The sequence below is a fragment of the Cydia strobilella genome, chromosome 2 (genome assembly GCF_947568885.1).
Source record: "Cydia strobilella chromosome 2, ilCydStro3.1, whole genome shotgun sequence".
In the NCBI taxonomy this organism is placed as follows: domain Eukaryota; kingdom Metazoa; phylum Arthropoda; class Insecta; order Lepidoptera; family Tortricidae; genus Cydia; species Cydia strobilella.
In genome coordinates this window covers 230067-245418 of record NC_086042.1, presented here as the reverse complement: position 1 = coordinate 245418, position 15352 = coordinate 230067, and the positions used below count along the sequence as shown (strand labels likewise).

The following is a 15352-nucleotide window of genomic DNA, read 5'->3' as shown; positions in this document are numbered from 1 at the left end:
TTATTTTGATTTTTCAATTACTAAACTTAATTATGATTAACGTAGCAATGTAGTAAACACAAACTTAATAGCTAACACGTAACAGGAACGAATAGGTACAAGAAGCATTCTCAAAATGCACTAATTTATTTTACAGGCGGGATTCACCAATCAATACATTGCGAATATTGTGATGAGCCGATTTTCATTTTTTTTTTTTTCAATTTCAATTTATTTATTTTCCTTCCTATTGTACAATCAATAACGATAGAATCAATACACGATGTTCACATTAGTCATTCAACACACAATCATTAAGATGAATCAAATTTCTAGATCGTTTCATGTAACGGCGTTACAAACTCGATCTCGTTTACTGATAAGGTACATGGATTTTTCCATACAAAATGAATCGGTCAGGGTGGTATACCACCTGTCCAATTTCTTCGTCCAATGCGTATCGCGTCTCACACGGGCGCGTTTTGCGGGCGCCCGTTTGACGGAGCCCTTAATGAAAGAAAGAAATTGGACGCCGACAAAACTATCTCCCCGATGCGAGTGAACGATAGCTCCGAGTGGATCGGTTAACTGAGATGTCGGCCCCCGGGGGCCCGGGGTGGGTACCGACCCCCTGTGGAGGGCGGGGAGTGAGGAGGGAGGAGTGCGGGGCGCGGTCAGATGAGGAAGATGATGTCGTCGGCCACCATGACGTGGTTGTCGGCCGTCATCTTGTCGAGCGCGGCGTGGAGCTCCGCGGGCGAGAACAGCGCGTGCGGGCCCGGGCCCTGCTCGTTCACGAACGCGGCGATGCGCGAGAGCGGCAGCGAGTTGGCGCGCTCCGAGCGGAACAGGGAGTGGAGCGCCGTCTTGAACAGCGCCAGTCTGCGAATAAACAACGGCATTCTTCTGTAACGTGTCGCGAAACGTTCAAATATTCCATTACATACGCCAGGTTTGCTGGTTTCAAGTAGGCGTTTGTCATATCAGTAGGTAACTTAAAAATTTACATCATCTAGAATTTTAATCGGAACCCTAACACGATACTCCCGGTGATGCCGGTCGGAGCCTCTGGCCGCCCTAAAAAAATGTCCTTCGCATAATTACAAAAGTTATTCTCACAAATAAAAATTGTACAAATATACGAGGCTCGAAGTTGAAAATTAAAAAACGGTCCGGGGATATTCTGACCTGTTGGCGTCGATAGAAGTGGGTTCCTGTGAGCGCGTGACCCGCGTGCCGGGCTCGGGCCGGCTGTCGTGCGCCGCCCGCAGGACGGGCTCGGCCTCCTCGTCGGACGAGAACGTGTACGGGTCCTCCCCCGCGGCGCCGTTCTGAAATATTGTTATCTGAAATATAATACGCTTGGCTCGGGGTTGGCCGGGCTCGGCCTCGTCGTCATCAAGCCTATACTAGAACAAGCATTGTTACCGTGCGCCTCGTGCGCTTGGCTCGGGGCCGGCCGGGCTCGGCCTCCTCCTCGGCCTCGTCGTCATCAAGCCTATACTAGAACAAGCATTGTTACCGTGCGCCTCGTGCGCTTGGCTCGGGGCCGGCCGGGCTCGGCCTCCTCCTCGGCCTCGTCGTCATCAAGCCTATACTAGAACAAGCATTGTTACCGTGCGCCTCGTGCGCTTGGCTCGGGGCCGGCCGGGCTCGGCCTCCTCCTCGGCCTCGTCGTCATCAAGCCTATACTAGAACAAGCATTGTTACCGTGCGCCTCGTGCGCTTGGCTCGGGGCCGGCCGGGCTCGGCCTCCTCCTCGGCCTCGTCGTCATCAAGCCTATACTAGAACAAGCATTGTTACCGTGCGCCTCGTGCGCTTGGCTCGGGGCCGGCCGGGCTCGGCCTCCTCCTCGGCCTCGTCGTCATCAAGCCTATACTAGAACAAGCATTGTTACCGTGCGCCTCGTGCGCTTGGCTCGGGGCCGGCCGGGCTCGGCCTCCTCCTCGGCCTCGTCGTCATCAAGCCTATACTAGAACAAGCATTGTTACCGTGCGCCTCGTGCGCTTGGCTCGGGGCCGGCCGGGCTCGGCCTCCTCCTCGGCCTCGTCGTCATCAAGCCTATACTAGAACAAGCATTGTTACCGTGCGCCTCGTGCGCTTGGCTCGGGGCCGGCCGGGCTCGGCCTCCTCCTCGGCCTCGTCGTCATCAAGCCTATACTAGAACAAGCATTGTTACCGTGCGCCTCGTGCGCTTGGCTCGGGGCCGGCCGGGCTCGGCCTCCTCCTCGGCCTCGTCGTCATCAAGCCTATACTAGAACAAGCATTGTTACCGTGCGCCTCGTGCGCTTGGCTCGGGGCCGGCCGGGCTCGGCCTCCTCCTCGGCCTCGTCGTCATCAAGCCTATACTAGAACAAGCATTGTTACCGTGCGCCTCGTGCGCTTGGCTCGGGGCCGGCCGGGCTCGGCCTCCTCCTCGGCCTCGTCGTCATCAAGCCTATACTAGAACAAGCATTGTTACCGTGCGCCTCGTGCGCTTGGCTCGGGGCCGGCCGGGCTCGGCCTCCTCCTCGGCCTCGTCGTCGGACGCGCGGCGCTTGCGACGCTTCTCTTTCGTCAGCACCTGTTTAGGACACGAAACGATTTGTAAGTGAACTTAATCATTATCATAAACTAGCTTATCAATAAATAGGAACAAAGATGTCGTAGTGTAAGTAAAAAGCGTACCTTCTTAAAGTAAGCATACTGCACGAGCTCTATGGCGGAGTGTGCGTCGTCGGCGGTGATCTCGAAGCTGAGCCGACACTTGGCGTGCGCGCTGGCGAGGCGGATCAGCGTCTCCAGCGTGCGCGCGGTCACTGGCTGCGTCTGTGTGCAAGAGAAACACCATTAAACTAGCACAAGACGAACATTATCTGAGGCTCTACAATACTTGTATAACATTTTAAAGTTCGAAACTATGACAGGAAATCGTGGACGGAAGTCCTTGCCACATCACTGTCCACTGAGCTTGGGCTTCATGAGGCGGGCTATGTGCAGGAACTCACCCTGGCGACATCACTGTCCATGGTGTCCTGGCTCCGCAGCCTGGCGTACTCGTCGGCGATGGCGTCGGAGGCCTCCTGCGTGAGCTTGGGCTTCATGAGGCGGGCTATGTGCAGGAACTTGCGCATAAACTTGGTGGACAGGATGCGCTCTTTCTTGCTGCGCGAGTTGCCGTGCAGCAGCGGGTCGTACTTCTCGTAGATTGAATCTTGTGCGTCCTAGAAATAACAGAACAATTATGTGCGGCTAGCATGTCTACGCGTTGACACTTATTGGGACGGAAGTCACGTGAGCAGGCGTTATCAGGGACCGGCCCGCTATCCCTTATCCGGGTTTTATAAGGGTATTGCATAAGGCTTAACTCACCATACCCTTTGCCAGACGAAACCCTTCATTTTGGTTTTAAAAACCCTTATATTTGTGTACACACATTTGTGTAATCGGTAGCCCAAATACCCTTACAAAACCCTTATCATCCACTCACCAACACATTGCATATAAGGGTTAGCCTTATAAAGGGCTTCCCTTTTAGCATATAAGCGTGCTAATTTAAGTCGTCTACCTCGTTCATAAAGCACACATTACTTCGAATCCGAGCGATCGTCGGCGGCGACGGCGGCGTTCTTTGACTAGACACGCATTTTCTTACCTTTTCATACACTAGCGTAGATATATACTAATCCTGTCTCTTTCACGCAAAGGGAAACCTTTATAAAAAGCGCTTAAAGATAAGGGTAACCCTTATTAAGGGCTAGCCTTATTTTTGGTTAGCTTTTCGATAAGGGTTAGTCAAAGGTAGGGGTATGAATGGGCTTGCAGATCCAAAGGGAAAGTCTTTCAATATGTTAGCCGTGTTTAAGGGACACCCATTGAGAGGGTTTTATCGCGGAAAGGGTTGTCCGGTCCCTGGGCGTTATCCCTTTCTTACAAATACATAAGTCAAAATGACAGATATAGACAAACGATTCATCACTTATTCAGGCCAGTAAAGCGTTTATGAATAACGCCGAAACGGATGCAAAGATTCGTTGAGAATGACCGGGTTCTGAGGTTTTTCCTCCTGTTCCTCTTACCTCGACCTCGTCGTTGTCGGGGTTATCAGTGGACAGCATCTCCACGGACGAGCCCATCGGCAGCACCTCTCCGTCTTGCTCTTTTGGATTTCTGCACAACAGTATACTCGTTAAAATAGTAACTGTTTTTAAGGTAAGTAGGGATGCGGTTTTAACCATCAATCAATAATTTGAGTCGAATTAATAATAGACAAAATTGTTAAAAATACTTGAAATAGTAACGGGTCTAGGGGACAAGTACTCATACTCTAAAATTGTAGCAATTATGAATTATTTTCAGTTTGACGGGGTACCTGTAGCATCCAACATCACGAACAGCAGGTCAAAACGGGACAGCAGCGAGTCCTGGAGATGTTCCCTTAGTGTTACAGTAGGGGGAAGGGGGGGTACCTGTAGCGGTGCATCCGGAGGACGTGCTCGGAGATGCGGCTGTCGTGGTCGGCATCAGCTAAGTCCAGCATCACGAACAGAAGATCGAAACGGGACGGCAGCGAGTCCTGGAGATGTTCCCTTAGTGTTACAGTAGGGGGAAGGGGGGGTACCTGTAGCGGTGCATCCGGAGGACGTGCTCGGAGATGCGGCTGTCGTGGTCGGCATCAGCTAAGTCCAGCATCACGAACAGAAGATCGAAACGGGACAGTAGCGAGTCCTGGAGACCGATGTTCTCCATCGGTGTCTTGTATTGGTCATACTGGGGACAAACAACAACAATTCCATCATCCATGTTGTATAGGTTAAGGTCTGATCTTTAGGTAGATTGTTACAGCACAGTACCACTGGAGCACCGCGATAGTATCTCTATAGACTCAAAGTCGCACCCATAGGTGATAAGATGGTAGAGGCGAATGCGCTGGTTCGGGCACGTGATGAGAAGGGATGAAGAGTACCCAGTTAAAAAGGCTTTAGCAATCCCGGAAAAGAGAAAAGGCGGAGGGCGCCCCCTAGCTACGTGGTGGACAACCGTATCCAAAGACCTGGAACGGGCTCAGCTTGAAACGCAAACAACCCAGGACAGGCGATCCAGGCACCTAAGGACGAGGAGAGCCGACCCCAAATGAAGGGATAAGGCTAGGAAGAAGAAGAAGAAGACTACACTCCCCACTCCCTTTAATTAATAATTACTTACTTGGCACAATACCTCGGTTCGCCGTGGTCTCTCCCAGAAGTCGTCGGCAACATCAAGGGTCTGCTAGGCTTCTTGGAAGAGTTGGGTTGGCAAGAGTAGTGCCGACAACCCATCACGCAAAAAAAAGGCGCAATAATATGACGTTGAGTTGCGGAAACCAAGCCCGCGAAAACCTATAACCTATATTTACTTACTTCATTGGTTAAGTGACTCGAAGTGGCTCTTGGCCTCCGCCACTAGATTTCGCCATTCGTTCCTATCCTGTAGCTAAATAGTTTTATGCCATGGTCACTACCGTACTCAACAGTAACTACCCACCCGGCCGTCCTTGGCGACCCCCGCCTTGGCGATGGTGACCCTTCCTTGCTCCATGACCTCGTGGATGGTGCGGGTGTCCGCCATGTTGTCTGTGTGTCATGTACCCACCCGGCCGTCCTTGGCGACCCCCGCCTTGGCGATGGTGACCCTTCCTTGCTCCATGACCTCGTGGATGGTGCGGGTGTCCGCCATGTTGTCTGTGTGTCATGTACCCACCCGGCCGTCCTTGGCGACCCCCGCCTTGGCGATGGTGACCCTTCCTTGCTCCATGACCTGGTGGATGGTGCGGGTGTCCGCCATGTTGTCTGTGTGTCATGTACCCACCCGGCCGTCCTTGGCGACCCCCGCCTTGGCGATGGTGACCCTTCCTTGCTCCATGACCTGGTGGATGGTGCGGGTGTCCGCCATGTTGTCTGTGTGTCATGTACCCACCCGGCCGTCCTTGGCGACCCCCGCCTTGGCGATGGTGACCCTTCCTTGCTCCATGACCTGGTGGATGGTGCGGGTGTCCGCCATGTTGTCTGTGTGTCATGTACCCACCCGGCCGTCCTTGGCGACCCCCGCCTTGGCGATGGTGACCCTTCCTTGCTCCATGACCTCGTGGATGGTGCGGGTGTCCGCCATGTTGTCTGTGTGTCATGTACCCACCCGGCCGTCCTTGGCGACCCCCGCCTTGGCGATGGTGACCCTTCCTTGCTCCATGACCTCGTGGATGGTGCGGGTGTCCGCCATGTTGTCTGTGTGTCATGTACCCACCCGGCCGTCCTTGGCGACCCCCGCCTTGGCGATGGTGACCCTTCCTTGCTCCATGACCTCGTGGATGGTGCGGGTGTCCGCCATGTTGTCTGTGTGTCATGTACCCACCCGGCCGTCCTTGGCGACCCCCGCCTTGGCGATGGTGACCCTTCCTTGCTCCATGACCTCGTGGATGGTGCGGGTGTCCGCCATGTTGTCCGTGTGTCATGTACCCACCCGGCCGTCCTTGGCGATGGTGACCCTTCCTTGCTCCATGACCTCGTGGATGGTGCGGGTGTCCGCCATGTTGTCTGTGTGTCATGTACCCACCCGGCCGTCCTTGGCGACCCCCGCCTTGGCGATGGTGACCCTTCCTTGCTCCATGACCTCGTGGATGGTGCGGGTGTCCGCCATGTTGTCTGTGTGTCATGTACCCACCCCGCCGTCCTTGGCGACCCCCGCCTTGGCGATGGTGACCCTTCCTTGCTCCATGACCTCGTGGATGGTGCGGGTGTCCGCCATGTTGTCTGTGTGTCATGTACCCACCCGGCCGTCCTTGGCGACCCCCGCCTTGGCGATGGTGACCCTTCCTTGCTCCATGACCTCGTGGATGGTGCGGGTGTCCGCCATGTTGTCTGTGTGTCATGTACCCACCCGGCCGTCCTTGGCGACCCCCGCCTTGGCGATGGTGACCCTTCCTTGCTCCATGACCTCGTGGATGGTGCGGGTGTCCGCCATGTTGTCTGTGTGTCATGTACCCACCCGGCCGTCCTTGGCGACCCCCGCCTTGGCGATGGTGACCCTTCCTTGCTCCATGACCTCGTGGATGGTGCGGGTGTCCGCCATGTTGTCTGTGTGTCATGTACCCACCCGGCCGTCCTTGGCGACCCCCGCCTTGGCGATGGTGACCCTTCCTTGCTCCATGACCTCGTGGATGGTGCGGGTGTCCGCCATGTTGTCTGTGTGTCATGTACCCACCCGGCCGTCCTTGGCGACCCCCGCCTTGGCGATGGTGACCCTTCCTTGCTCCATGACCTCGTGGATGGTGCGGGTGTCCGCCATGTTGTCTGTGTGTCATGTACCCACCCGGCCGTCCTTGGCGACCCCCGCCTTGGCGATGGTGACCCTTCCTTGCTCCATGACCTCGTGGATGGTGCGGGTGTCCGCCATGTTGTCTGTGTGTCATGTACCCACCCGGCCGTCCTTGGCGACCCCCGCCTTGGCGATGGTGACCCTTCCTTGCTCCATGACCTCGTGGATGGTGCGGGTGTCCGCCATGTTGTCTGTGTGTCATGTACCCACCCGGCCGTCCTTGGCGACCCCCGCCTTGGCGATGGTGACCCTTCCTTGCTCCATGACCTCGTGGATGGTGCGGGTGTCCGCCATGTTGTCTGTGTGTCATGTACCCACCCGGCCGTACACAGGGTTGGCGGCGGCCAGCACGGAGCAGCGCGCGTTGAGCGCCGCATGGACCCCCGCCTTGGCGATGGTGACCCTTCCTTGCTCCATGACCTCGTGGATGGCGGTGCGGTCGATGTCCGACATCTTGTCGAACTCGTCGATGCAGACAACGCCACGGTCTGCCAGCACCATGGCGCCTGCCTCCAGCCTGGACGTGGAAATACGAATCGGTATAATGATAAAAATGTCGCGTGATGTTTCAAAATGTGCCACAAAAAAACCCTAAATGACATCGAAATATGTCCAAATATGTCTGTGAATCAGGAAATAATCCTGGGTATCCTGACGACAGGTTCGTCCTTATACCTGCGGTCGCCCGTGTCGGGGTCGGTGGTGACGGCGGCCGTCAGACCCACGCCGGAGGAGCCCCGACCGGTGGTGGTGATCGCCCGGGGGGCCGTGAGGAGTACGTAGCGGAGCAACTGCGACTTGGCTACGGAGGGGTCGCCGATCAGCAGGATGTTTATGTCTCTGGAAGAATAACTCGGATTAGAGATAAGATAATAAACTAAAACTAAAGAGATTTCGTAGCATAAGGAACAATGCTAAGGGTTAATTGGAGACTCGATCACCTTCATGTCTCTTAGTTGGTATACCTCGCATTTTGGTAAACAGCGAGATCGACCAAAAACGAACACGTATCAAATCACATTTACAATCGGATCTATCGCGAATTTATTGAACCTGTGTCAAAACGTCGGTAAATAAAGGTAACAAAATAAATTCGCGATAGACCCGATTGTAAATGTAATTTAATATGTGTTCAAAACGCGAAAGATTCAAATGTCAAAAACGAACAGTCGAACTATTTTGAGGAAAGTGCCTCGTGAATCTCGGTCGATTGTTACGCCATTTAGGGATCTAGCTAAATTGGACATTTCATAGCGTAAGTATGGAACAACCAATTTAGCTAGAAACCTAAATGGCGTAACAATCGCGGAGCGTGATAGTACCTCGCCCAAGGCAAATACAAGTGCAACCAAGATACCTCAAGCAAGACACATTTGATGCAGAAAAAACTGGAATATGCCCAACTCCCGTCTTCAGGTCTTCACGGATTGAGCGCTTGTCGCTTTACGCAGCAACTTCCTCGTGAGGCAGCTCATTCTGTGTGGAACCGAATAACTAAAATAGGTCTGTCTTACTCACCCTCGAAGCCTGGTGCCATTAGCGAGCACCTTTTCCATGCCACCAAGCAGTAAGCACAGGATAGCCTTCTTGATGTACTCGTGGCCGTGGATGGAAGGCGCCAGTGACTTGGCCAGCAGTTCGAACATGTCTTCTGTCTTCCTCTTGGCCATGCGCTTGCAAAGCTTGATGTCGTCGAGGGTGATGGCCAGATCCATGCCCTTGTTGATCTGGGTCACATTGTTGGCTATTAAGATGGTTCTGTAAAAAAATAGGATGTTCACATAAGCAAATTAACTAATAACTATGCTAACTGTGCTAAGTGAACTATGATTTAGACGTAGTACCAGCATCAGCTGCCTGTCTAAAATGAAATAATAATAATAATAAAATTCAAACCAATGAAGACGAACATCAGGTGCATCAGTCAGGTGTCGTGGAGATCAAGCTAGAGGAGGCGCCTTTACATAGGTGCCATCCATTAATTACGTCACACGTTTAGGGGGAAGAAGGGGGTCAAGAAATTGTGACCTGTTGTGACAAGGGGGAGGGAGGAGTCACAAACTCTGTGACGTCACTTTAACTATTTTGATTTCATTTATTCAGTTTACAGTTAATTAACTAGTTTTTGCAATGGTCAATCGTTTCTATTCGTGAATTATTAAAATAAAATAAAAAAACCGGCCAAGTGCGAGTCGGACTCGAGTTCCAAGGGTTCCGTACATCACACAATTTAAATAATGCATTTTTTATGTGAAACGTGGGTCTTAAAAAAACCCGTATAGGTCGGATCAATAACTAAGTAATTAAGACCGACTCACGCTTGACTGCACATTTCTAATAGGTTTTCCTGTCATCTATAGGTAAAGAACTATTTTGTGTATTTTTTTGCAGCTGTGTTAGTGAACACACCTGAAGGTTCCAGCTGTGAAGCTGCCCTGCTTGCTGGGCAGGCACCGGTAGTTCCCCACCACCTGCACCCTGTCTCCGGGCTTGCAGCGGTCCACCAGGTCATCATCACAGACCACGTCCACGGAGCGCGGCAGCTGGCCGGCCGGCGCGCGCTCCGGCATCTCCTGCACCGTCAGCGTCTGGTGGTCCTTGTAGCGGGACAGCCCATACTCCGTCTCTAGGGGGTTGCCCTCGTCATCCTAGGAAAAAAAAAACCTTTTTTATAATTTCGTATTGCTTTTGAAATAAAGAAAGAAACTGATTTGCAAGACCGAAGTGATCCCATAAGTGTTCCGTTTGTCAAAACAATGTTTTGCACAAAAAGACATGCAGAATTTAAGACGTAAAAAAACATAGGATGCTATAATAGAATCCCTACTCAGTATAATGCCGCGGCAATCGTGGCGCTGATTTTCACTTAGCTCATGCGCTAATAACTCACCTTGGTGGGGTATATGGCGGTGGTGGGAAAGGCCTCGAAGGATGTGAGGTCAGTGTATTTGCGCTCCATGACCTTCTTGGTGGTGGGGCAGTAGTGCACGCTTCGCACCACCTTGGGGTGCACCAGCGACACGCGCGTCACGATGCCCTCCACGCAGATCAGGTTACCTAAGTACCTGCATGAACAAAGTCTAGAGTCAGATTTAAATTAATTTTTAAGGATTGTATTGCAATGGAAAAATTTATTTGGAGTTGCAGTTAGGAGGGAAAGAGGGGGCTACCCCCATGGTTATGGAGAAATCCATGGTTAAAGTTTGTTTCATATTACCGTAGTCCATAGGTTGCACAACAACATACATACAAACTTTAAACATGGATATCTATACATGGGCGAAAGTTATAATTAAATTGCATTACAAACCAAATGAACCTCTCCGATCTCAATGGACGAACAGATGGCTGATACTTTTTATTTTTGATCTATTGCCCCCCTCCTGGTGATCACAACCCAGAGGTTTGAAAACACTCATACACAGACAATTAAATGACAAGACTGCTAATTCAAATACACAACTGTAACATTTCATGATCATAAAAAATTCGAAAACTGTTGCCAAAATTGATTTAATAATAAATTTGATACCTGATTTGGGATATTTAAATAGTTATCATTATTTCAACTACTTTCTAAGCACCAGATTTTTTAATCCCATAAGAGACAATAAACCTAGCCCCAAAATGAAATCTTAAATCTAATAACCCAATAACGAAACTCAACCATCTTATTATGGCTGGAACAACAAATTGCAGATTTAAAGCCATAAAAAAAATTAACAGCACCTACCTGGAAGTCAAACTTCTCGGTGTGACATGTTTGGTGCCGAAGCTGCCCGAGAAGGCCACAAAGAACTCCTCCTGCTCCTTCGCGTAGGTCGGCTCCATCGACGACACGTACTCCTTCAGCGCCTTCTGGAACGCGATCTGCTCCTCAAACGCGTTCTCTAACAAGTTCTTCGCGCGCTCTGGGCTCTTGCGCCGCAAGTCATTTATGTTTACGACCAGCCGTTTCGACTTGTCTGCTATCATCTGCTTCACCTTTTCCATGTAAATACCCTGATCTTCCTAGAAAATGTAACAAAACCACGACCATTTTAGAATAATGATGCTTAACAATACCTACATTTGAGGTTACTTTAGTATCGTACTCACTTCATCGTCCAAGAACTCAAGGTACTCTCTTTGTAAGTCACGCAACCTTTGATCAAATTCACCATCTTCCATTTTAATGGATTATAAAACAATAACAAACTTGTTAAATGAAATAACAAAGAAATAAACGCGTTTGCAAACACGATTAACAACTATGAACGGTTGTTTGACAGTTGACGCGATTTGGCGCCAAATCTTTGCGTGACTTTAGTTGCGTTCATAAAAAAATAAACTTGAATCTACGGTAATTTAAAGTATAGTTTGTCAAACGACTGTCTCATTTCAAAAATAGACAGAGATACTCATACTATCTTTGTCTTACACTAGTACTAGCACCCAAAAGAAAAGAAAGAATATATATTTTTTTGTTCTTATTTACTGCCAATTTGGTTTGACCAACTATAACTAAATTGATGAATATTTGAAATAATTGTTAAATTATTAACAGGTTTTTATATTTTATTAATAAAAATATAGTTATATTTTCATATTATAGTGCAAAATACATTTTATTACTAAATACTACTTATTTCTAAACGTACACATCAAAGTACACATGCGAAAAAAAAGCGCGGGAAACGTGAAACGTGGCGGTCAAGTTTTAGGTTTCTTGTAAATTTAATTTCAATTTTAATAGTGTAGATCAGGGAATCGGTAATTTGTATATAATTTTTCTCATAGTTTGTATATATTATTGTATTTGTATATATAATTAGTGTGATTTCGTCGTAGTTGGTAAGTTTTCTTGTATATATGTAATGGGGGACGACGACCCCCCCGACCCTGGAGGTGAAAACCTCCAGGTCGGAAGTAATGTCACAATAGATTCGGCCATGGACACGGACACTTCTGTAGGTAGCAGGAGTGAACGTAAAAGAAATAAGAGTCAGAGTCACAAACGATGCAAAACATGTAATAAAAAAAGAAGGAAAAATGATGGCGGGGATTATTCGTGCGATTGTCAGGAGAACATACAAGACACCCAAGCTCCTTCAAAGTCTAACATTCAGTCTACCATAAACTCTTCGGATAAAGTAAATACAAATAAGGACACTACTAGCACCAAGGTTGGCAGGAATTTATTTTCATCTTTAGATGTTGCTCCCTTTACGGTACACGTTCAACTTAAACAAACTGATGCAAAATCATCTCTGCACCCGGTGTCCTTTGGGAAATTTTTAGTCAAAAAAGGCTTCAAAAACATTATTAATGGAAGTGTTAAGCGCATTGGTAGGACACGTATAGCAATGTCGTTTTCAAATTACGTCGATGCGAACTTATTTGTTACTGATACGTGTCTTGATTTAGAAAATTTTACTGCATACATTCCGTCGTTTTCCGTGACCCGTATGGGCTTGGTTCGCGGTATTCCTGCACAGTGGTCGGAGGAGGAAATTGTTTCCAATATTTCCGTACCTATGGGGTGTGGAAAAGTTTTAAAAGTACGACGTTTGAACCACAGAGTTGTGGTTAATGGTTCTGTTACCTGGCAACCTTCAGAGACAGTCGTTTTGACATTTGACGGTCAAGTATTACCCAAACGAGTCTTTTCATGCTACAACTCTCTTGCCGTCGAATTGTACATTTTTCCGACCATTCAATGTTTTTTATGCTGTAAATTTGGACATACTAAAAATAACTGTCGTTCGAAGCCCAAATGTTTTAAGTGCGGGGAAATGCATCCTGGAAATACCTGTGTAGTGGAGGAGGAGGATGCCATTTGCTGTTTATGCAATGGCTTTCACTTCGCCACAAACAGGTCATGCCCAGAACATGTAAGGCAAAAAGAAATCAAAGTTAGTATGGCAAATAACTGCATCTCTTATGGAGAAGCCGTTAAACTGCACCCAGCCATATCAAAATCGTTTGCAGACATGGTTAAGTCACAAGTGTCACAACCACATACTCAATCAGATTTACCTCGTATCAGTGTGCAAAGTTCAGTTCCAGGTACTAGTTCGAATGTGCGCCCTCTTAGCCATGGCAGCAGAAAAACTGTTTTTTTGAAACCTCGTCCTACTGTTAAAAAGACTACCCATGGCTATGATGTGGCTGCACATCGGGCCATTATAAATGAATACTCTATCCCTTCTTCTCCAAACGGTTGTGCTTTACGCCAGGAAACAGAAAAGGAAGATCGACTAGTAATCGCCGAGTCTATCGAGGCCCTAAGAACTCTTTTGTCCACACCAAACCTTACTTTACCGTCCCACGTTGCCCCTATGATTGACTCTCTTACATTTGCAATTAAAAATAATGGACAATATAATCCAATGGAATTGCAGAAGCATAATCAATAAAAAACATGATTTCATTCATTTATTAAATAAATTTAATCCATGTGTTTTTGCCCTGTCTGAGACATGGCTCAAGCCTGGAGCTCTTCTAAGAGCTACTGGCTATTCATGCCTCAGAGAGGACCGTCCTGATGGGTGGGGTGGAGTAGCTTTACTCATCAGGAATTCTGAATCATTCTCATCTCTTCATCTCCCATCTCATAGTGATGATTTTTCAATTGTTGCTGCCATTGTAAATAACATCTGCATTCTCTCTGTATATATTCCTCATCAATCATCTTCTATTTTTAACGAATTAGAACAAATCATCACTTCTTTACCTAGGCCCTTGTTGATTCTAGGAGATTTCAATTCACACCATCAGTTTTGGGGCAGTTCAGCATCCAACTATAATGGACATCGTGTTTTAAAAATTCTAGATGATTACAATCTATGTGTCCTAAATACTGGCTCTCCGACTCGCCGTACAGCGCCTACAGAATCTCCCAGTGCTGTTGATCTATCCATTTGCTCCGCTGAACTGGCTTCCTCTTTCATCTGGCAAACTCTAGATTCTACATTTGGTAGTGATCATTTTCCAATTATAGTCTCATTTCCTTCAACAAAACGACCACCTTCGAAACCTAGCCCTAGGCTTAAGTACAATTTATGTAATGCTGACTGGAAAAATTTCAAAAGCTGTGTAGAGAAGAAATTGTTGTTTTTGCCAAGTTTAGATGATACTGACGTAGTTGGCTGCTCGGTTGCTTTGGCCCGGGTGATCACAGAAACAGCTGATGATGTTTTCCCTGTAAAAAATAGTGTTATTAATAAAATTCCATCTCCTCCTTGGTGGGATCAGGATTGTTCCCAAGCCATTAAAAAACGAAAAGAGGCTGAAAGACTTTACCGTCATTCTATGACAACTGAAAACTTTGAATCGTACATGCAGGTTGCGCGTGATACTAAGAAATTGTTGCGTAGGAAGAAATATGAAGGTTGGAGACGATTTTGTGCGTCTCTCAATCCTAATGTAAAACCTTCCATAGTATGGAACAACATCAAAAGGTTCAGACATGCATTCAACGAACCCTCAAGCCGCACATTGCCCCCTAATCTTGCACAACAATTTATAGACAGACTAGCTCCTTCATCTGTTCCTGAAGAGTATGTGTTCCAACCTGCAACCTTTTTATATGATCCTTGCTTAGATTCCACCTTTAATGGCCCTTTTAAAATGGAAGAATTAAAGGGTGTATTAAGCAATTTAAAAGATAGTGCTCCTGGTGAAGATGGAGTGCCTTACTCATTTTTAGTAAATGCCAGCGATGGCATACTTTCTTATTATTTAAGCATAGTAAATTTGGTTATTCAGTCCGGTATAGTACCAGATTCATGGAGATCCCAAGTAGTTATTCCTATTTTAAAACCCAATAAACCAGCATCAGATGTTTCTTCCTATCGCCCTATTGCCCTCTCCTCAGTATTTGCAAAAGTAGCCGAACACTTAATTAAAAACAGGTTAGAATTTTTTGTTGAAAAGAATCAATTACTATCTCATAGTCAGTTTGGGTTCCGAAAAGGTAGATCTACCTATGATAGTTTGTCAATATTAATTGCAGACATACGATTGGCATTTTCTAAAAATGAGTCAATAGTAGCTGCTTTT

At 48.1% G+C, this 15352-nt stretch overlaps 1 protein-coding gene across 1 annotated transcript; it reads right to left on the bottom strand.

Annotated features, from left to right (window-relative positions):
* Positions 1 to 31: 31 nt before the first annotated feature.
* On the bottom strand, positions 32 to 11597 carry LOC134749751 (DNA replication licensing factor Mcm3). The gene is made up of 14 exons (XM_063684779.1): positions 11408 to 11597; positions 11043 to 11320; positions 10200 to 10374; positions 9719 to 9957; positions 8828 to 9067; positions 7985 to 8149; positions 7628 to 7826; positions 4581 to 4729; positions 4039 to 4129; positions 2968 to 3183; positions 2648 to 2788; positions 2442 to 2543; positions 1168 to 1310; positions 32 to 861 (listed from the first exon to the last, which is right to left on the bottom strand). Exons 1-14 carry the CDS (start codon positions 11477 to 11479, stop codon positions 654 to 656), a joined length of 2418 nt encoding a protein of 805 aa, XP_063540849.1. The 5' UTR covers positions 11480 to 11597; the 3' UTR covers positions 32 to 653.
* Between the last annotated feature and the right edge of the window lie 3755 nt (positions 11598 to 15352).

Bases quoted from the DNA above. Each gene is read 5' to 3' on its own strand.
- LOC134749751 (XM_063684779.1), bottom strand. From the start codon at position 11,479: ATGGAAGATGGTGAATTTGATCAAAGGTTGCGTGACTTACAAAGAGAG. The intron at 11,321-11,407 runs GTGAGTACGATA...TACATTTTCTAG, and splicing joins TTGAGTTCTTGGACGATGAA to GAAGATCAGGGTATTTACAT. The intron at 3,184-4,038 runs GTAAGAGGAACA...TGTTATTTCTAG, and splicing joins CCGACAACGACGAGGTCGAG to GACGCACAAGATTCAATCTA.